Source organism: Anolis sagrei, chromosome X (genome assembly GCF_037176765.1).
Source record: "Anolis sagrei isolate rAnoSag1 chromosome X, rAnoSag1.mat, whole genome shotgun sequence".
Taxonomy (NCBI): Eukaryota; Metazoa; Chordata; class Lepidosauria; order Squamata; family Dactyloidae; genus Anolis; species Anolis sagrei.
This window is the reverse complement of record NC_090034.1, coordinates 49,235,911-49,259,507: the sequence shown is the minus strand read 5'-3', so window position 1 is coordinate 49,259,507 and position 23,597 is coordinate 49,235,911. Positions and strand designations below refer to the sequence as shown.

Here is a 23,597-nt window from a genome sequence, read left to right as displayed (position 1 = left end):
AACAACAGAGAGAAAAAGAAATAGATATAATATATCAATATGGAAAGGTAATAGATATGGATAATAATAGGCTAATGTTTAGATCAGGGATCCACAAACTTTAAACTGAGGGCCAGGTCACAGTCCCTCAAACTGTTGGAGGGCCGGATTATAATCTGAAAAAAACATGAATGAATTCCTATGCACACTGCACATATCTTATTTGTAGTGCAATAAACACTTAAAAACAATACGATAATTAAAATGAAGAACAATTTTAACAAACATAAACTCATTAGTATTTCAATGGGAAATGCGGGGCTGCTTTTGGCTGATGAGATAGGCTTGTTGTTGTTGTTGTTGTGTGCTTTTAAGTTGTTTCAGGCTTAGGTTGACCCTGAGCGAGGGCCAGGTAAATGACCTTGGAGGGTTGTATCTGGCCCCCGGGCCTTAGTTTGAGGACCCCTGATTTAGATAGATAGATAGATAGAGAGATAGAGAGATAGAGAAATAGAGAGGAAGTTGATTTATAGATAAATTATAGATAGATATAGATTGATGATACTTACTTACTTAGGCAATCCCTCATTGGCCGAGTAGGATAGTCTTCCAGGATTCTTGTGGGTCCATAGGTGACTGTGGAGCCCTATTCTTGACTTGATGATAGATTGATGATAGAATCTATATAAATAAAAATGTAATGTTCGTTTGTGGGATTAACAGAACTCAAAAACCACTGGGGGAATTGACACCAAATTTGGACAGAAGACACCTAACAACCCAATGTATGTCCTTCACTCAAAAAAACACTGGAAAATCACAGCAGAAGGGACTTTAAAAGCCCCAGAAAGCTAAATGACGAAAACGTAAATGAGAATACAGAAAAAAGGGAAGAAAGAGGGAGGGAGGAGGAGAAAAGAAAGAAAGAAAGAAAAGAAAAGAAAAGGGGAGGGAAAGAAAGAAAGAAGGAAAGGGAGAAGGAAGCATGGAAGCAAAGAGAGAAGGAAAGAAGAAGAGAAAAAGGGGGAAGGAAGGAAAGTTAGAGAAGGAAGGAAGGAGAGAAGGAAAGAAAAACGAAAGAAGGAAGGAAAGAGGGAGCGAAGGAAGGAGGGAAGATGTAGAGAAAGAGGGAAGGAAAGAAGGAAAGAGAAGGAAGAAAAGAGAAACAGCAGAAGAGAAAGAAAAAGGGGAAGGAAGGAAAGAGATAAAGAAGGAAGAAGAGAAGGAAAGATGGGAAGGAAGGAAAGAGGGAGTGAAGGAAGGAGGGAAAGAAGGAGAGAAAGAGGGAAGGTTGGCCACAGCAACGCGTGGTGGGTACAGCTAGTTGTAGATAAATAGAGAAAAATATTGGATAGATATTGATAGAATTGTACGTAGAATTATACAGATGATAGAATTGTAGATAAAGATATTAGATAGATATTGATAGAATTGTACATAGAATTATAAATAGATTGATTGATCAATAGATGAGATAGACAGATGGATGATAGGTAGATACTGATAGATTATAGAATTATAGATAGAGAAATATAGATTGATGATAGAATTGTAGATAAATTGAGAAAGATGTTGGGTAGATATTGATAAATCCACAAATTCCCCGAATATCTCAATCCCTGAATTCCCCGAATCATTCAAAAATCCCTTTTGGCAACTGATTGATTGATGACTGATTTCTATCTGGCTGCTGCGATAACAGCAACAACAACAACAACAACAATAAAACTTTATTTATATTCAGCTCTGTCTCCCCAGAGGGACTCAGGACAGATTCCAAGTATAAAAGGCAAATATTCAATGTCCAAATACAACAACAATACATCCATACTAACAAAATTTCAACAACCCAACATATGAACACGAATTATGACTTAATAACTAAAATTAAATTTAAAAACTCAGCCTGTTATAACAGACATAAGACAAAGCATCAAACATTGAAGAGAAACAACAATTTCCCACTGCCCTGATCTATTCTGTTTCAATTAATCAATCGATCAATCAATCAAGTTAGTCAATGTTTTTTTCCCAATAAGTCTTTATTGAGCTGTCTCTCAATCTAGTCACTTGTTATGTTCTCTCTCTTATGTATTGTAATCGATCTATCTATCTAATATCTTTCTCTCTTTTTCTATTATCTATCTATCTATCTATCTATCTATCTATCTATCATCATTCAATATCTACCTATCATCTGTCTGTCTATCTTATCTATTGATTAATCAGTCTATCATTGCTTCTCTAATTCTTTTAATATCTATCTAATATCTCTCCATGCAGTCATGCCGGCCACATGACCTTGGAGGTGTCTACGGACAACGCCGGGTCTTCGGCTTAGAAATGGAGATGAGCACCACACCCCAGAGTCAGACATGACTGGACTTAATGTCAGGGGACAACCTTTAAGCTTTAATATCTCTTTATCTACAATTCTATCATCTCTATAATTCTATCTACAATTCTATCAATATCTATCCAATATCTTTCTTTCTCTATTTATCTACAATTCTATCATCAATCTATATTTCTCTATCTACAGTTATATCATCTATCAGTATCTAACTATTTTCCACCTGTCTATCTTATCTATTGACCAATCTATCATTCTATCTATGGATGGATGGATAGATAGATAGATAGACAGACAGACAGACAGACAGACATGTGTGCATTAGACTGATAGGACCAATTAACCTGATCAGATCCAAACTATTGATCATTAGCAAGGATCCCCAAAAGGCCATTGATTAATATCTGAATCATTCTAATCAATACCCTTCATTAATTGATATTTTTGTGTTTCCGCTGATTTTAGGCCATGTATTCCACGAATCGTGGGACCGTCGGGGGCTTCTTCCTGGCTGGGCGCAGCATGTCCTGGTGGCCGGTGAGTGGCATTATTGATCCACTGATTGATCTATCTATCTATCAATCAATCAGTGAATTCCATGGAGTAAATCTTCCCAAGAAAGGCACTTCATAGCTTTGCCTCTCTCCCTCCTCTTTCCTATAACTGGGGCAAATGGTGTCCTGATGTTGCATTGATTGATTACTGGATTGATTGAGCAATAGATTGATTAATGAATTGATGGATTAATATCTCGATCAATGAATATATGGATTGACAAATCGAACTATTGGTGAATAGATTGATAAACTGATCAATTGACAAACTAATCTATGATGAATCAATCGATTGACAGATTGATGAATTGATGAATTGATTGATAGGTAATAGATTGATTATTTGATTGATTGGTGAATCAGTCAATTGACTAATTGATCAGTGAATAGATTCATGATTTGATTGATCGAAGAACTGATTGACTGACAAATAGATGGATCGGTGAATATATTGGTTATTTGATCGATTGATTAATAGATTGATTGACTAATAAATTGATTGAGAAATTGAGCAATTGGTAAATAAGTTGATGATTTCATCACTGGACGAATTGATCAATCAGTTAATAGATTGATGACTTGATTGATTGATAAATTTATCGCTTTCCTATATTCCCCAGATCGGGGCCTCCCTCTTCGCCAGCAACATTGGCAGTGGCCATTTTGTGGGGCTAGCTGGAACTGGGGCAGCTGCTGGGATTGCCATCGGTGGCTTCGAGTGGAACGTGAGTATTGATCCCAATAGAATTATTGATTCCTGATAGGAAATTGGACTATGTATATATGCATGTGTCTGTGTTTTCATTGGCCCCAGGCGCTGGTGATGGTGGTGGTCCTTGGCTGGGTGTTCGTCCCCATTTACATCAAGGCCGGGGTGAGTACAGATGTTCAGGCTGACCCTAAGACCCTAACCCAAACCCCAACCCGAATTCCAGTCCATCTCTAACTCAAATGAGGTCTCTAATCCTAGCCCATCCTTGACCAAACCCTCAATCTTACCCATAAAGAACCCTCACTCTAATTGTATCCCTAAACCTGACTCTAACTCATCCCTAATTGTAACCAACCCCTGACCCTAGCCTTGAACCTGACCCCAGTTCTACCCATAACCCTTCCTCTAACCCAAACCTAAACTAAACTAAGCCTTATTCTAACTTACTCCCGACCTTAACCCTCATAGATCCCTGACCCTAACTCCAGCCCTAAGCCCTCTTTTACTCTCACTCATCCCTTCATTCATACTGAACCCTAACCATGATTCTAACCCATCTCTGAATCTAACCCTACCTCCCATCCGAACTCTAAATTTATTCTAAACTCATCCTTCTACCTTTATTCTAAATGAACTCTGACCTCAACTCTAACCAATCCCTGACCCAAAACCTATCCCTAACCCTTCTTCTAATGCTTCACTCGCTCTAGCCTTAACCCCAATCCTAACCCTAATTCTAACCCATTCTTTAATACAACCCTAACTCTTCTTCTAACCCCAAAATTCCCCAAAATCCCCAATATCAGTGGATAAGCGAAATGTTCTGAAACTGGATGGGCTCACGGTGGTAAGCGTGCTCTACCATTGTAGCAAGTTTTACCCCAATAACTGTAAAAATGAGGGAGAAAGGACCCCCGAAGTTTCCCCACATATGCAATAGATGAGAACAAAAAAGTCAAGAAATTTCATTACTCTCATTATGGTGGTAAAATTTATCCACCAATTTATCCACAATTCATCCATCCATCCACCATTCTAGTCACGATTCCATCCATCCATCTATCTATCTATCTATCTATCTATCTATGTATCTACCTACCTACCTATCCACTCATTCATCCACAATTCTCTCTCTCTCTCTCTTGCTCCCTCCCTCCCTCTATCAATCTATCCACATTCACAAACATAGAATTGTGTATAATGTATGTAAGTATGTATCCATCCATATACCTGTCCACAATTCTATCTATTTATCTATCAGTCTCGCCACCCACCATCCATCCACCAATCTTTCTACAATTCTTTCTAATCTATCTATCTATCTATCTATCTATCTATCTATCTGTCTATCTATTTATCTACCCATCCATTCATCCACAATTCTATTTATCCAGCCATCCATCCACCAATCTCTCTATCCATCCACCCACAATTCTATCTATCTATCTATCTATCTATCTATCTATCTATCTATCTATCCATCCATCCATCCATCCATCTATCCACCCACCCACCCATCCACAATTCTATCAGATAGTTATATATATCTATCTATTTTTCTATCTACCTCTCCATCCATCCACCAATCGCTTCCTCTCTTTCTCTCTATCTATTTATCTATCCATTCATCCACAATTCTATCCATCCATCCATCCCATTCATTCATCCACCCACCAATCTATCTATCCACCCATCCGTCCACAATTATCTATCTATCTATCTATCTATCTATCTATCTATCTATCTACCCATCCATCTATCCATCCACCAATCTATCCACCCACCCATCCACAATGCTATCTGTCTCTCTATCTCTCTATCTCTCTATCTCTCTATCTCTCTCTCTCTCTCTCTATCTACCTGCCTATCTATCTATCTATCTATCTATCTATCTATCTATCTATCTATCTATCTATCTATCTATCTCATCTATCCAATCACCAATCTATCTATCCATCCATTCATCCACAATTCTATCTATCTGTCCATCCATCCATCATCTATCAATGCACCAATCTATCTACAATTCTGTCTATCTGTCTATCTAGCTATCTATCCATCCATCTATCCACCCATTCATCCATCTATCCATTTATCAATCGATCTACAATTTCTTTTCTATCTGTCTATCTATCTATCTATCTATCTATCTATCTATCTATCCATCAACTAATCTATCCACAATTCTATCTATCTATCTATCTATCTATCTATCTATCTATCTGTATTATATTACAATGTTATCATGTGTCACTGTACAGACAATTGAACAAGACAGCTCTTGTAGGTTTTTTTTAATGTTGTTTATAAAAACTTAGAAATTTCCCCAAAATTCCGTGGAAAAGTGAAAATGTCCTGAAATTGGGTGGGCTAATTGTGGTCAATGTGTTCTGTAACCATACAAAGTTTCAGCCTGATAGCTGTAAAAAGTGAGGCAGGAAGGAGCCCCGTGAGTTTCCCCACATGCGCAATCGCGAGAACGAAAAAGTCATGAAATTTCATTTCTCTCATTATGGTGACGAAATTTTCACTAACGACTCGCATAGGCCTACTACCCATCCCTTACTCCAATCCTATTTGTTACTTTCACTCTACTCAACTTCAATATGGAAATATTATAACAATAACCATAAACCCGATTCTAACGAAGCCGCTGTCTACCCATAACCTCAATTTTTACCCTAATTGTAATCAATCTCACTGATCTTTGACCCCTGACTGTAACCTTGAAGGGGCCCCTGATTCTAACTTTAACTGACCCCTGACCCTAACCCTTCTTCTGACCCTCATCAGGTGGTGACGATGCCGGAGTACCTCAAGAAGCGCTTTGGAGGGAAGCGGATCCAGATCTACCTCTCTGTCCTTTCACTCCTGCTCTACATCTTCACCAAGATCTCAGTGAGTGGCAACCATCTTGGAAGCAAGGAGGCCCTTTAAGGGAAATGGGGGAGTCCCGGGGGAGAAGGCCAAGAGAGAGGAGCCTCAGGGGGAGGAAGAAAAATACTATTATTATTATTATTATTATTATCATCATTATTACGTTGTTATATTATTATATATTTATTTACTTACTATATTTATACCATCATATATATATATTATATCACTACAATTATATTATATACTAGCCGTCCCCAGCCACACGTTGCTGTGGCCCAGTCTGTGTATGTGTGTTTTGTGTGTGTATATATGTCTGTGTATTTGTGTATATGTGTATATATGTGTGTTTGAATATATATGTATGTGGTTTTGTGCATGCGTTGTAATGTCTTTATGTTTTGGCTTTTGAGGTCTCTTCTGCAGTGTTTTTCAGTGTTTTTATGAGTGATGGTCACTTGTTAGTCTGATAAGTGTATTGTGTCCAAATTTGGTGTCAATTCGCTTAGTGGTTTTTGAGTTATGTTAATCCCACAAACAAACATTACATTTTTATTTATATAGATAATATAATAATTATTATATACTATAAAATTTATATTATAATAATTATTATAATAAGATATCACTGCAAATATATATTCTATCACTACAATTATAGTATTATGTGAGATATATATTATTATATGATGTATATATTATAAGATATGTATTCTTATAATATAAACATTAGTGTGTGTATATATATATATATATATATATATATATATATATATATATATCACATTATATCTATATATTATACCATATATACCATGAGATAAGCCTCCCCGCAGGATTGTAACAAATCCAGGCATCCCCTGGGCAACGACTTTGTAGATCGCTGATTCTTTTACAACCAGAAGCAACTTGCAGCATGGAACCAAACAAACCAACAGACCTTTTTAGGAGCAACTATGACAATAATCTCAATCCCCATCAAAGACATGCCAGTTGCCAATTTTTTTTTTATCGTGTCAGGAGCGACTTGAGAAACTGCAAGTCGCTTCTGGTATGAAAGAATTGGCCGTCTGCAAGGACGTTGACCAGGGGATGCCCGGATGATTTGATGTTTTTATCATCCTTGTGGGAGGCTTTTCTCATGTCCCCGCATGAGGAGCTGGAGCAGATAGAGGGAGCTCATCCGCCTCTCCCCGGATTTGAACCTGCGACCTGTCGGTCTTCAGTCTTGCCGGCACAAGGGTTTAACCCATTGCGTCACCGGGGGCTCCAAATAACAGCTGCTTTATGAATTGTGCCAAGATAAAAAATGTGATGTGCTGTGTGTCCAAGAAACATACAGGGATAAACAACAGAAATGACCGAAAGTTCCAGGAATGATCTTAGTGGCGGAAAAACCATATGCACAGTATAGAAGCGCTAACTTTGTAAAACCAGGACTTAAGTCAGCAGTGCCCATAAACACTGAAGAAAACAATATAACAGTAGAGCTTAGTAACATCACGGTTACCTCTATGTACAAGTCCCCAAATGAAGAGTTTTGTTTCTCCTCTTCTGAGAACTTTGATAGGCACCAAAGGACGGTAGTAATTTATTTATGTATTTATTTATTTATTTTAACCACACTTTTATCCTGCCCTTTTCATCCCAAAGGCGACTCACAGCGGTATACAGACTGGCAAAAATTAGATGCTGAACACACATAAATACATAGTTTAAAACAGGCTAAATCACATAATAAAATTCATATAAAACAATTTAAAACTATAAAAATCAATGACTTCCAAGTTTAAATCCATGTCCATTTACATCGTTAAACCGTTCCATATTCGTTCGCAATACTTGTCTGGTTACAACTAGGTTCCAAAAGCTTGCTCGAAGAGCCAGGTTTTTACTCTTTTCCAAAAGGTCAGGAGGGAGGGGGCCGATCTAATATCCACAGGAAGGAAGTGCCACAGCCGAGGGGCCACCACGGAGAAGGCCCTGTCCTTCATCCCCACCAAGCGTGCCTGTGAGGCAGGCGGGATCAAGAGCAGGGCCTCCCCAGATGATCTTAAATTCCTGGAAGGTTCGTAAGGAGAGATACATTATAATAGGCAAGTTGGGCCAGAACTGTTTAGGGCTTTATAGGCTATTGGTGACTTTAACAGCCATAGCCATGTATGGGGCTGTGCTCAAGAGGATAAAAATGGAGAGGTTGTCCTCTCCTGGTCTTAACTGCACAAACTATCACTCATTCATGATAGTAAGCTCCCACCATTCTACAACAGTGGGCGATGGCACCAAGGATATAACCCCGACCTCCTATTTGTGAGTGACAGAATTATGCAGCAATGCACTAAATCAGTGGGATCACCAATACCAAATACCCAGCATCGGCCGATAGTATGCCAATTGTTCCCAACTACAAGACCTCAGGAAGTTTGGTTTAAATGAAGATTCAACTTCAGAAAGGCAGATTGGTCTAAATTCTTAGACATGTTAGATGACAAGATCATATCGATCGCCCCAACCCCTGAGGAATACAAGCGCTTTATCAAAATAGTAAAAACCTGCTCACGGGCCTCTACACCAAGAGGCTGCAGATCCCACTACCTTCAGGGCATTACTCCTGAAACAGCTGCCTTGTTGGAAGACTATTACAGGCTCCACAACGAAGACTCATTTAGTGAGCAAACTCTTCAGGCAGCGCAGAGCATTTTGTCCTCCATCTCTGAAGCCAAGAAAGAACAGTAGATAAAGCTGATAACAGAAGTCCACATGGGTTAGTCAAGGCGTGGAGGCTGTTAAGACAGTTGAACAATGATCCCCCACAAACTAATACCCATGCCAACATAAAGGCAGATCACATAACGCATCAATTTCTGAAGAATAGGAAACCCAACATTGCTGCCAAAGGAGGAAGGAAACCAATAGTCAGACAACCAGAAAATGAGAACAATAACCTTTTACATCTACTGAATTGGACATGGCTCTCAATGTAAAATGTAAAAATGGCAAAGCAGCTGGCCTGGATGATCTACGGATGGAACAAATTAAGAACTTTGGCCCAAAAGCAAGGTGCTGGCTGCTGAAGCATTGCATCCTGTCAGATCCCTAAAATTTGGAGGAAAGCAAGAGTCATAGCCATCTTGAAACCAGGCAAAGACTTTGTTGTTGTTGTTCATTCGTTCAGTCGTTTCCGACTCTTTGTGACTTCATGGACCAGTCCACGCCAGAGCTCCCTGTCAGCCATCACCACCCCCAGCTCCTTCAAGGTCAATCCAGTCACTTCAAGGATCCCATCCATCCATCTTGCCCTAGTCGGCCCCTCTTCCTTTTTCCTTCCATTTCCCCAGCATCATTGTCTTCTCTAAGCTTTCCTGTCTTCTCATGATGTGGGCAAAGTGCTTCATCTTTGCCTCTCCTATCCTTCCCTCTAATGAGCAGTCGGGCTTTATTTCCTGAAGTATGGACTGGTTGGATCTTCTGGCGGTCCAAGGCACTCTCAGAACTTTCCTCCAGCACCACAGTTCAAAAGTATCTATCTTCCTTCACTCAGCCTTCCCTCACATCCGTAGGTGACTACGGGGAATACCATTTCTTTGACTATGCGGATCTTTGTTGCCAGCGTGATGTCTCTACTCTTCACTATTTTTTCAAGATTGGACATTGCTCTCCTCCCAAGAAGTAAGCTATAGATCAATCTCCTTGTTATGCCATCTTTACAAAGTTCTGGAGATACTTATTCTGCATAGAATTGTTGATTCCACAGCAAGCTGGCTTCAGAAAAGGCAAAAGCTGCACATCGCAAGTGCTGAACCTGACTCAGCACATAAAAGATGGTTTTGAAAGGCAGCAGATTACAGACGCTGTCTTCATAGACCTGTCAGCAGCTTATGACACTGTAAATCGTCGCCTTCTCCTGAGAAAAACTTATAATATCACAAAGGACTACTACCTTACCTGCTTTATAGGAAATCTGCTTCAAAACAGGAGCTTTTTTGTTGAATTCCAGGGCCCGAGAAGCAGATAGCGAAAACAGAAGAACGGCCTGCCTCAGATGAGCATGCTTACTCCATCAATGTTTAACATCTATGCAAACAATCAGCCACTGCCAGAAGGGACAGAGAGTTTCATCTATGCTGATGATCGTGCCATCACCGCCCAAGCAGGGAGCTTTGAAATCATTGAATAGAAGCTCTCCAAAGCTTTAGATGCTCTTCCTGTCTATTACAGGGAAAGCCAGTTGATTCCTAATCCATCTAAAACACAGACGTGTGCTTTTCACCTTAAGAACAGACAAGAATATCGAGCTCTGAGGATTACCTGGGAAGGAATCCCACTGGAGCATTGCAGCACACCAAAATATTTGGGAGTCACTCTGGACCGTGCTCTGACTTACAAGAAGCACTGCCTGAGTATCAAGCAAAAAGTGGGCGCTAGAAATAATATCATATGAAAGCTGAAAGGCACAACCTGGGGATCACAACCAGACACAGTGAAGACAACTGCCCTTGCGCTTTGCTACTCTGCTGCTGAGTATGCATGCCCAGTGTGGAACACATTTCACCACGATAAAACAGTGGATGTGGCTCTTAATGAGACATGCCACATTATTACACCCTACACCACTGGAGAAATTATACTGTCTAGTCAGTATTGCACCACTTGACATCTGCCGGGAAGTTGCAGCCAATAATGAAAGGACCAGGGCAGTGACATCTCCAGCTCATCGCCTGTTTGAATATCAGCCAGCACATCAATGCCTTAAATCTAGAAATAGTTTTCTATGATCTACAGAGTCCAAAAGTGGCAGGCTAAAACACAAAATCTCAAGCCATGGCTGATACCGAATGAGAGACTCCTTCCTGGGCACACAGAAGACTGGGTGACTTGGAAGGCGCTGAACAGACTGCGCTCTGGCGCAACGAGACGCAGAGTCAACCTTAAGAAATTGGGCCACAAAGTGGAATCCACGTCATGTGAGTGTGGAGGAGAGCAAACCACAGACCAACTATTACAATGCAGCCTGAACCCTGCCGCATGCACAATGGAGGACCTCCTTACAGCAACACCAGAGGCACTCCAAGTGGCCAGCTACTGGTCAAAGAATATTTAATAGAATGCCGAGTTTTTAAACTTTGTGTTTTTTAAATACATTACAACTGTACCCTTGGTTTGCTTCTGACACAATAAATAAAAAAACCCATATATATTATTATAATATAATATATCATATTATAATATACTAGCTGTCCCCTACCACGCGTTGCTGTGGCCCAGTCTGTTGATCTGGAAAATAAAGTAATGAGAAAGTGTTGGTTTCTAATATATGTAATTTCTTTCTGCTTGTGGGTAAACAGTATTTCTTGTTGTTTCTTTGTCAGTGTTGACATAGAGATTGTCTGATTTGCCTACTCTGGAACATGCAACATACCATTGTCCTTCTTTAAGGGTCCTTTTCAAATCTATGATACTATATCTGTGTGTGTGTGAATCATATCTATCTATCTATGTCTATGGCTGGATGGCTCTTTGTCAGGAGGGCTTTGATTACGTTTTCTTGCCCTGATGAAGGGAGTTGGATTGGATGGCCTTAAGTATTTTCTGTTGGTCATGGGGGTTCTGTGTGGGAAGTTTGCCCCGATTCTGTCATTCGTGGGGTTCAGAATGCTCTTTGATTGTAGGTGAACTGTGAAGCCCAGTGACTACAACTCCCAAATGTCAAGGTCTATTTCCCCCAAACGCCATCTGTGTCCATATTTGGGCATATAGAATATTTATGCCAAGTTTGGTCCAGATTCATCATTGTTTGAGTCCACAGTGCTCTCTGGATGTAGGTGAACTACAACTCCCAAACTCAAGGTCATTGCCCACCAAACCCTTCCAGTATTTTCTGTTGGTCATGGGAGTTCTGTGTGCCAAGTTTGGTTCAATTCCATTGTTGATGGAGTTCAGAATGTTCTTTGATTATAGGATAATAATGAATCCCATCAACTACAACTCCCAAATGACAAAATCATAGTTTTTTGAGTGATAGTCACTCCTTGTGTTGTGAGACGTTTTGTTGCTAAATTTGGTGTGATTTCGTTCATTGGTTCTTTTGTTTTTAAGGCACTCATTATGCACAGAGCATTTATATATATATAGAAGATATATAACATAATACTATGTGAATATAATAACAAGCTATAATATAATATTAACATAGGGGGGAGTAGCCTCTCCGATGTAGCCTCGCTCCTTTCCTCTTCCTCCTGAAGCTACTATAAAATATGTATAATTATAATATAATAACATTATAATATTATAATAAGGGGGAGGAGCCTCTCTGATGTAGCCCTGCCCCTTGGATCCTCCCACACTCTTGGCCATTGCTGCCTATGAAGGTTCCTTCAAGGGGGAGGAGCCTCAAAGGGGAAGGTGCCTAATCCAGAGTGGCCCCCGCCGCCTGGCTCTCACAAGCACCTTGTCCCTTTAGGAGAACAGCCGGGCTTCTCTCTCTCTCTGTGTTTCCATAGAGAGAATGAGAGCCAACCATGGCAACCTTTGACCCCTCGTTAAGCGGGTTACTAATTAATGGGCCAGCTCTTAATACCCTATCATAAAAGCCATCAAAAGGTTGAAGGAAAGCAGTTAAAGAATGCCTTAATGGAGACTTAATGAGGCAGAAAGGGGACTAATAGGGGCTTGGACCTTGGAATCAAGAACAAGGCCTTGCAGGTTCAAGAAGATATATAGATATGGATATAGATATAAATAGATAGATATAGATATAGATAGCTAGATAGATATAATATTATATGTGTGTGTGATAATACAATATAATATAGTATAAAATAATAATAATAATAATAATCACAAACCAGTAAAGGTGGTCCCAGTGGTGATCGGCACACTGGATGCAGTGCCTAAAGACCTTGGCCTGCACTTAAACACAATCGGCGCTGACAAAATTACCATCTAAGGCCACCTTACTGGGATCTGCACGCATTATTGGCTGATACATCACGCAGTTCTAGACACTTGGGAAGGGTCCGACATGTGATCCAATACAACAGCCAGCAAAGTGATCTTGTCTGCTGTGGACTCATCTTGTTGTGTTTCAAATAATAATAATAATAATAATAATAATAATAATAATAGACTCTGGCACAAGTCAGTCAAGGTCGTCCCAGTGGTGATCGGCACACTGGGTGCAGTGCCTAAAGACCTTGGCCTGCACTTAAACACAATCGGCGCTGACAAAATTACCATCTGCCATCTTACTGGGATCTGCATGCATTATTTGCTGATACATCACACAGTTCTAGACACTTGGGAAGGGTCCGATGTGTGATCCAATACAACAGCCAGCCAAATGATCTTGTCTGCTGTGGACTCATCTTGTTGTGTTTCAAATAATAATAATAATAATAATAATAACTTTATTCTTATATCCCATCTCCATCTCCCCAAAGGGACTCGGGGCGGCTTATATGGGGATCAATCCCAATATAAAATACAAAGTAACACAATTAAAACATATAACAATAAACTATATTAAAACGATAAAAGCAATAAATGTAAAACATCATAAAACATAAACCAAGCAACAACCAACCAACAGCCGGGACAAGTGAGCATGTGCAGATTTGAGACTAATAGGGCAGGACAAGGGCTAGTGCAAACGCAAACTATAGGGCCGGGAGCTGGAAATAAAGTGCTGGAGATCCTACTAAAAGATCAGTATCTGAACTATTATTCAAAGGCACATTGAAACATCCAAGTCTTCAGGTCTTTCCGAAAGAAGGACAGGGTGGGTGCTAATCTAATCTCCTCGAGGAGAGAGTTTCAGAGCTGGGGGGCCACCACCAAGAAGGCCCTCTCCCTCATCTCCACTAACTGCACTTGCGACAGAGGCAGAAGCAAGAGAAAGGCCTCCCTGGCAGAACGTAGCGCTTGCACCGGTTCATAGAGGGAGATATGGTCACAAAGATAAGCAGGACCTGAACCGTTTAGGGCTTTGTAGGTAACAACCTGCACTTTGAATTGGGCTCGGAAACTTATCGGCAGCCAGTGGAGCTGATCAGTAGAGGTGTTGTCCTCTCCCTGTAACTAGCTCCAGTTAACAACCTAGCTGCTGACCTTTGCACAAGTTGCAATTTCCGGGCCATCTTCAAAGGCAGCCCCACGTACAGTGCATTGCAGTAATCCAATCTAGATGTAACCAAGGTGTAGAGCACCATAGCCAAGCCAGACTTCTCAAAGTACGGTTGCAGTTGGCGCACAAGTTTGAACTGTGCAAATGCCCTCCTGGCCACCACCAATACCTGAGCATCAGGTGTCAGCGCTGAGTCCAGGAGGGCCCTCAAAGTGCAGACCTGTGTCCTCAGGGGGAGTGGGACCCTGTCCAGCACAGGTTGCCACCCTATATCCCGAACAACCTTACAACTGACCAGGATGACCTCTGTCTTGTCTGGATTAAGCCTCAACCTGTTAGCCCTCATCCAGTCCATCACAGCAGCAAGGCACTGGTCCAGTATCTAGGGGGCTTCCTTGGAATTCGGTAGAAAGGAGTAGTAGAGTTGTTTGTCATCTGCATAGAGATGGCACCCAACTCCAAAACTCCGGATGACCTCTCCCAACGGTTTCATGTAGATGTTGAAAAGCATGGGAGATAGAATGGAACCTTGCGGGACCCCTCAAGTCAATGGCCAGGGGTCCAAGCAGGTGTCTCCCAGCTTCACCAACTGGGTACAATCCTCCAGGAAGGAGTGGAACCACTGCATAGCAATGCCCCCAAGACCCATTCCGGAGAGACGACCCAAAAGGAAACCATTGTTGATAGTATTAAAAGCCATTGAGAAAAGTTGAAGAGAACCAACAAGGACACATTCCCTCTGTCTAGCTCTCCGTGGAGGTCACCCACCAAGGCGACCAAATCCGTTTCCGTTCTGTGACCAGACCTGAAACCAGACTGCAATGGATCTAGTTAATTGGTTTTATCCAAGAATCCCTGGAGGTGAGAAGCCACCACTCGTTCTAGAACCTTGCCCAAGAAAGGAGATTAAAAAGTGGTCAGTAGCTGTTAAGGACCGAGTAATCTAGGGATACCTTTTCAGGATTGGTCTCGCAATTGCCTGTTTTAGGCTAGCCAGTAATTGTCCCTGATTCAGCGAGGCATTTATAATCTTCGCAAACCACTTGGCTAATCCCCCAATGGCAAGTTTGATAAGCCAGGAGGGACAAGGGTCTAGAGCACATGTGGTCATTCTCACCGCTCCAAGGATCTTGTCAATGTCATAATATATAATGTAACACAATGTAATAATATATGCAATCATTCATATATATTCATATATATACACACACACACACATATACATACACACACATATGTATATGATACTAATATTATACTAATTTATAAAACAATAAATTCTTACTATAACATAATAATATAATATAATTATAATCGTTATTATATTATAGTAAAATCCAATATTATATAGTGTAACAATATATAATATATATTATTATAATAATATAATTATATATATATATATATTAAAATAAAATAATAATGTTTAATATGATAATATACTAATATTATAATATACTTATAATATAATTTTACAATATAATATAATAAATATATTAATTAAAATAATATAATATATAATAATATATATAAATAAAAATGTTATGTTCATTTGTGGGATTAACCTAACTCAAAAACCACTGGACGAATTGACACCAAATTTGGACATAATAGACGTATCAGGCCAACGAGTGACCATCACTCATAAAAACAATAAAAAGCACAGTGGAAGGGGCTTAAAAAGCCAAAAAACAAAAAAAATTACAAAGTATGCACAAAACCACATATATATATGCAAACACACATATATACAGAAATATGTACACACATAAAACATATATGCACAGACTGGGCCACAGCAATGCGTGGCAGGAGACAGCTAGTTATATATAAAATAATAATATATAATATGATATACTAGTAGTAATATAATTATTATATTACATTATATATTAAAATAAAATTATAATATGCAATATAATAATAATAATATTTCTGCTAATATTTATTTCTCCAGGCGGACATCTTCTCAGGGGCCATCTTCATCAAGCTGGCCATGGGGCTGGACATCTATGTGGCCATCATCATGCTGCTGGCCATTACGGCCCTCTACACCATTACGGGTAAGGGGCTCTTTCTTGGAATTCTAGTAGTACATTCCTGCCTAGGAAGGGGGTCAGACTAATTACCCTCTGGGTTCCCTTTCACACCTCTTTCTCCCCATTCATATCCATTATTAGGAGGCTTAGCTGCGGTCATCTACACGGATACCTTGCAGACCTTGATCATGCTGGTGGGGTCCATCATTCTTGCTGTATTCGGTAAGATAATAATAATAATAATAATAATAACAATAATAATAATAATATAAAATATTAATAATGTAAAATATAAGAATTATATACAATATAATAATAGAGATATACATTATTATTATATTAGAGTATATAATCATTATTACTAGGTTTCCTATCATTCTTGTTATGATTTTATGTTTTATATTATTATTATTCTATAATAATTATAATAGTATTATTATATTATAATATTATTATAGTGTGTATGTATGATAATCATATAATTATTCTAAATATATAATATAATAATATATAAATATTATAATAATATAACAATAACATAAAATCTTATCAAATAATAATAATATAACAATTGTAATAATCATATCAAATAATGATAATGAAGAAAAAATGATGAATATATAATTATTATTTATTTATTTATTTCATATCAAAAGCATTGCATAAATTAGTATAAAACTGATAAAATAGAAGGTATGCAGGCGGCTAAATATCTTTTGACCAAAAACGGGCAACAGCAACGGCATTGTCTGTAGCCTCCAACAATTCCTCCTCTGTACATGAGGCAGGGCACAATGGACAAGCATACAGATGCAGAGTTGTCTGTTCTGCTCCACAGTTACACAAGGTGAAATGGATTCTTATAGGTTCCATTTGGCCAGGTTGTCTTTGGATCTTCCCACTCCGCTTCTGAGTCTATTCAGGGACTTACAGATTGCCCATTCTTGTTTTGCCCCTGGAGGAAGACCCTTTCTGTGCAACTTCCTGTTGCAACTTCCTGTTGCACATCAGGGACGGGGGCAATGTCAGCTAGCTTGTAGAGTTTATCAACAGGTGTAGGTTTAAGACATCCTGTGATTATTCTGCATGTTTCATTCGATGCTGTGTTCACCTGCATTGAATGGGTAGACTTGTGCCAAACAGAGCAGGTATACTCGGCAGTGGAGTAAGACAAGGCTAGGGCTGATGTTCTTACTAATTTTGGGTCTGCACCCTATGTGCTGCCAGTAAGTTTTCGCAGGATGTTATTGCGTGCAGCTACTCAGGGGCGGCTCGTCCATTACGCGAAGTAAGCGGTCGCAGAACACTTTTTTTTGCCAGGGGTGCAGAGGTGCCTCTGTAAATGCCCCTCGACCGCCACTTGAGGAGCGACCCCTCAGCTCCCAACAGCCCTAGCAGTCCGGGGGGGGGGGGGGGAGCCTCGGCTTTCTTGCCTCGCTGCCGGGCAAGCCTCTTCCCAAAGGGGCCGGGCCCTTGAGCCTCGCCTAGCCCCTCTCGTTCCTGCTCCACCTGGCCACCGGGTGCGCAAGCAGAGCCGGTGCTCAATTGTTCTCTGCGTTCGATCCCTTCCCCATGACCGGCTTCCTTTCCCAATCCCCCGGCGCTCCACCCGCCTCCTCTCCTCTCCCCAATCTGCGGGTGGGCCAAGGGGCGGAGCTGCCATGTCTGGCCCGCTTCGGGTCCGGAGGCATGTCTGAAGACCCCAGCATGTGCACCAAAACCCGCCTCTTCTCCTGACTTTCTCTTCAGCCATTGGGACCAAGAGAGAGAGAGAGATAGAGAGCCCCTCCAGCTGGAGGTATCTCCCACCTCCGCTCCCTCCTATGTTTTTGCGCCTACCTTCAGAAAAGGTGGGCATCTCCACCTCTCTCTCTCTCTCTCTCTCTTGGTCCCAATGGCTGAGGAGAAAGTCAGGAGAAGAAGCGACTTTTGGTGCACACGCTGGGGTCTTCAGGCACACCTCCGGACCCAAAGCGGGCCAGGCAAGGGAGCAAGTGCGGCAAGTGTAGTTACTGGGATGTATAGTTCACCTACAATCAAAGAGCATTCTGAACTCCACCAATGATGGAATTGAACCAAATATGGGACACAGAACTCCCACGACAAACAGAAAATATATATCAATGATTGGTTGGGGGGGGGGGCACCAAAATACTGTTTGCTTACCTTTGAAAATTACCTAGGGCCGCCTCTGCAGCTACTTTGTGCTTGGTGTTCAAGCAGTGTTTCCTATATGCTAGTGTTTGATATAAGGTGACACCGAGATATTTAGGGTGGAAACAATGTTCAAGCTCTTGACCTTCCCAGGTGATTTTCAATTTCCTGTTGGCTTCACCGTTGTGTAGGTGGAAAGCACACACTTGTGTTTTGGCAGGGATAGGCTTCAGGTTGTTATCTTTGCAGTAGCTGGAGAGATCTTTCAAGGCATTAGTAAGTTGGATTTCAACTGTTTCAAAGTCTTTTGCTTGTGTTGTTAGGTAACACAAGGTCATCAGCGTATATAAAGCTCTTTGTGAGTGGTGGTTGTGGCTGATCGTTAGTAAAGATATTAAACAAGGTTGATGCAAGAACCTTGGGGTAAACCATTCTTTGGCTTCCTCCACCTACTTTTCCTGCCCTGAAACTCCACATGGAAGTTATGGTTTTCTAGGAGAGTCTGGATATTTTTTGTGAAATCATAGTCTCAGGTAATATAGTAGACTTTCTGCAGCATTTTCCTATGCTGCACCATGTCATAGGCTGCTCCAGTAATGCAACCTTTCCCATATCCTTCCTCGATGTACTCAGTCAGATTAATAATTTGGGCTGTACATTTTTTCCCTGGTCTGAAACCTGCTTGTTGTGCAATAAACTGGGGTTCAATTACAGGTCCTAATCGATTTAGTAGTATCCTCTCATATACTTTACTAGCCGTCCCCTGCCACTCGTTGCTGTGGCCCAGACTGGTGATCTGGAAAATAAAGTAATGAGAAAGTGTTGGTTTCTAATATATATAATTTCTTTATGCTTGTGGGTAAACAATATTACTTGTTGTTCCTTTCTCAGTGTTGATGTGGAGATTGTCTGGTTTGCCTACTCTGGAATATGCAACATATAATTCTCCTTCTTCAGGGGTCCCTTTCAAGTGTATGATACTATATCTCAGTTTGTGTGAATCATATCTATCTATCTATATCTATGGCTGGATGGCTCTTTGATTACATTTTCTTGCCCTGGTGAAAAGAGTTGGACTGGATGGCCTTAAATATTTTTTGTTGGTCATGAGGGTTCTGTGTGGGAAGTTTCCCCAATTCTCTTGTTGGTGGGGTTCAGAATGCTCTTTGATTGTAGGTGAACTATAAATCCCAGTAACGACAACTCCCAAATGTCAAGGTCTATTTTCCCCAAACTCCACCTGTGTTCATATTTGGGCATATGGAGTATCCGTGCCAAGTTTGGTCCAGATCCATCATTGTTTGAGTCCACAGTGATCTCTGGATGTAGGTGAACTACAACTCCCAAAGTCAAGGTCAATGCCCACCAAACCCTTCTAGTGTTTTCTGTTGGTCATGGGAGTCCTGTGTCCCAAGATTGGTTCAATTCCATCATTGGTGGAGTTCAGAATGCTCTTTGATTGTGGGTTAACTATAAATCCCAGCAACTACAACTCCCAAATGACAAAATCAGGTTTTGTTTTTGTTTTGTTTTTTTGTTTGTTTGTTTTTGAGTGATGGTCACTCCTTGGGTTAGTGGCCAAATTTGGTGGCAATTTGTCCAGTGGTTTTTGAGTTATGTTAATCCCACAATCAAACATTACATTTTTATTTATATAGATATAGATGACATAGGAGTGAGATAGGCCGGTCGTTCCTGGCATTGGAGGCATCTTTACCAAGTTTTAAAATGGCAGTGATCTTAGTTTTCCTCCATAGTCTGGGAATCTGTTTGTGTGCCAAGCACTGATTGTAAAATTTCAAAAGCGAGTTTCCAGCTTTGGGCCCCAAGTGTTTGATTTGCTCCACCATTACGTCATCTGGGCCAGGTGCTTTACCAGTTTTACATCGCTTAATAGCTTCTCTGAGTTCTTTCGGGTTTATGGGAGATGTCAAGTGGTGGGTTTCAAATTCTGGCCCCCTGTTGATTTTCATCTGTACTTTACTGCAGTTGGTTTTCCCATTCTGAATTAGCTGGTGTGCTATCTAGTCTGGTGTTACGTTTGCATGTCCACAATTGACCAGAGGGGTCACTATCCAGGCGTTTCAGCAATTGCCAGGCTGGACATGTCAAGATTCTCAAGTAGTTCCATCCAGCGGTCTTTTTTAGCTTTAACTATGGCTGTAGATTATTTTTGGCCTGCTGCTGTAGTCTCGTTGCTGTATAGATTCTCTTGAAATAGTCTGACATCACAATGAGAAGACTAAAAATCCTCGGAATGCAACTGGCAGTGGAACGACCTCACAGACAATATGGTAGTGCCATTTTTGTACGATCTGGTATAGCAAACTCTGAAACCTCTCTCACAGAAGTGAAATCCTATCTGTGGAACTCGATAAATGCAGCGTATCATCACTCTATAAACCACCTGGGGGGTTGATTTCTATTTTACGCCCCCAACCAATTGCCACAACCATCAAGCCCATTTTATTGTGGGAGATTTCAATAGCCATTGCTGTGCCTGGGGCTGTGATGAAGATGATAGGAATGGCGAAGCAGTTCTAATGTGGGCTGACAATAGTAAAAGGAGCCTCCTCCATGACAGTAAATTACCACCATCATTCAATAGTGGCCGATGGAAGCGTGGTTATAACCCTGATATCATTTTTGTAAGTGACAGCATAGTCCACCATTGCATTAAAAAGAGTATTAAACCCAATACCTAATACTCAACACAGACCAATATGCTGCCAAACATATGCAACTGTAAGACCACAAAATGTCCCTTTCCGCAGAAGATATAATTTCAATAAAGCTAACTGGACAAAGTTTACAGAGAACTTGGAAGCAGCTGTTTCTGATATCGAACCATCTATAGAAGGCTATGATCTTCTTGTAGAAGCTGTGAAAAGAACTTCAAGGCTCTCAATCCCTAGATGCTGTTGTACAAGCTACCTACCAGACCTAAACAAAGAATCACGAAACCAGCTACAGGAATATCTCAGACTATTTCAAGAGAATTATTTTAATTATATAATGATTATAATTATATAAAAATAATCATATAAAACAACAACAACAACAATAATAAATATTTTATGTATAGACCGCCCTCTCTCCCCAAGAGGACTGATATATTATACTATATAATATTGCATATTTTTTCATTACTATTTTATACAATTATTATCTTCACTATATGATTGTAAATTACATATTATTATATTTTATATTTATTATTATTTATTATTGTATATTTTACTTTATACTCTTAAGTTGTATATTATTTCCTCATTATCATTATTAAATTATAATAATATATAATATAATCATAGTAATATTATCATTATATATTATTATATTTTATACTTATTATTATGATATTATATATTGTTATTATATTTTACTTTATACTATTTATAATTATAATAATTTATAATAATCCATTATATATAAATATATATATATATATATATATATATATATATATATATATATAATATTATATATAATATAAGATGGATGGCATCCTTGAAGTGACTGGACTGACCTTGAAGAAGCTGGGGGTGGTGACGGCCGACAGGGAGCTCTGGCGTGGGCTGGTCCATGAGGTCACGAAGAGTCGGAGACGACTGAACGACTGAACAAGATATATAATATATAAAATATAAATAATAGTTTTAGAATAATAATAATAATAATAATAATAATAATAATAATAATAATAACGGGGCCACCGCTCCCTAGACACAGAGGCCACTTCCTCATTGGGTTTGTTTCATGCTCCTCTCGATACAGCTTTCTATCATAATACTCACTAATAATAATAATAATAATAATAAGAATGATGAATGAATAGATCCAACTGCGGAGTCACCGCTTCCTCGACATGGAGGCCGCTTTCTCAATGAGTTTATTTCACGCTCTTCTCAATGCTGCTTCCTATCCTAATAATCTACAATAATAATAATAATATAGCAACAATAATATTATAATATAATCATAATCATAATAATGAATAGATTCTACTGCAGAGTCACTGCTCCCTCGATACAGAGACCACTTTCTCACTGAGTTTGTTTCATGCACCTCTTAATGCAGCCTTCAATGAAGTGGGGGGCTATGATCAGTTCATGGAGAAGTACATGAGGGCCATTCCGACGATCACGCAAGCCACCGCCAATATTTCCGAAAAGTGCTACACACCGCGTCCGGATGCCTTCAGCATCTTCCGGGACCCCATTAATGGAGACCTGCCTTGGCCAGGACTCATCTTTGGACTCAGCATCCTGGCTATTTGGTACTGGTGCACAGACCAGGTCATCATTATTATTATTATATATTCTATTATTAATTATATTATTATCTGGTGTTATTACTATTATTTACATTATTATATAATATCATTATAAAATTATATTATTATTTATATATTTTAAATGGTATTATTATAAAATTATAGTATTATTTATGTTATTATATAGAATATATATATATATAATACAATCATATTATTTATATGAGTATATTTTATAATATAATATAATAATATACTATATTATAACATTACTATATAATATAGTATATATACTATATAATAATATAATATATAGTAACACTAAATAATAATGTAAATAATAATGATATACTATACTATATTATTTATATTATATAGTATAAATTATATTATTATTTATATTATTACTGCATATTATATATTATTATATAGTATTAAATTATTCTATTATACATCATTATATATTATTATTATAGAGTATTATTATATAGCATTATATTATCTTCATTATTATACTATAATATTCTA

General features: G+C 39.3%; 1 protein-coding gene across 1 annotated transcript in view; it reads left to right on the top strand.

The window, feature by feature from the left end:
• Nucleotides 1–23,597, top strand: part of LOC132781192 (sodium/glucose cotransporter 1-like) — a 47,431-nt gene that overhangs the window by 2,530 nt on the left and 21,304 nt on the right. Inside the window, exons 2-8 of the mRNA XM_060785220.2 lie at nucleotides 2,798–2,869; nucleotides 3,507–3,611; nucleotides 3,701–3,760; nucleotides 6,392–6,496; nucleotides 16,558–16,663; nucleotides 16,781–16,861; nucleotides 22,874–23,091. Coding sequence (XP_060641203.2) covers nucleotides 2,798–2,869; nucleotides 3,507–3,611; nucleotides 3,701–3,760; nucleotides 6,392–6,496; nucleotides 16,558–16,663; nucleotides 16,781–16,861; nucleotides 22,874–23,091 — 747 coding nt within the window. The remainder of the gene's footprint in view (nucleotides 1–2,797; nucleotides 2,870–3,506; nucleotides 3,612–3,700; nucleotides 3,761–6,391; nucleotides 6,497–16,557; nucleotides 16,664–16,780; nucleotides 16,862–22,873; nucleotides 23,092–23,597) is intronic.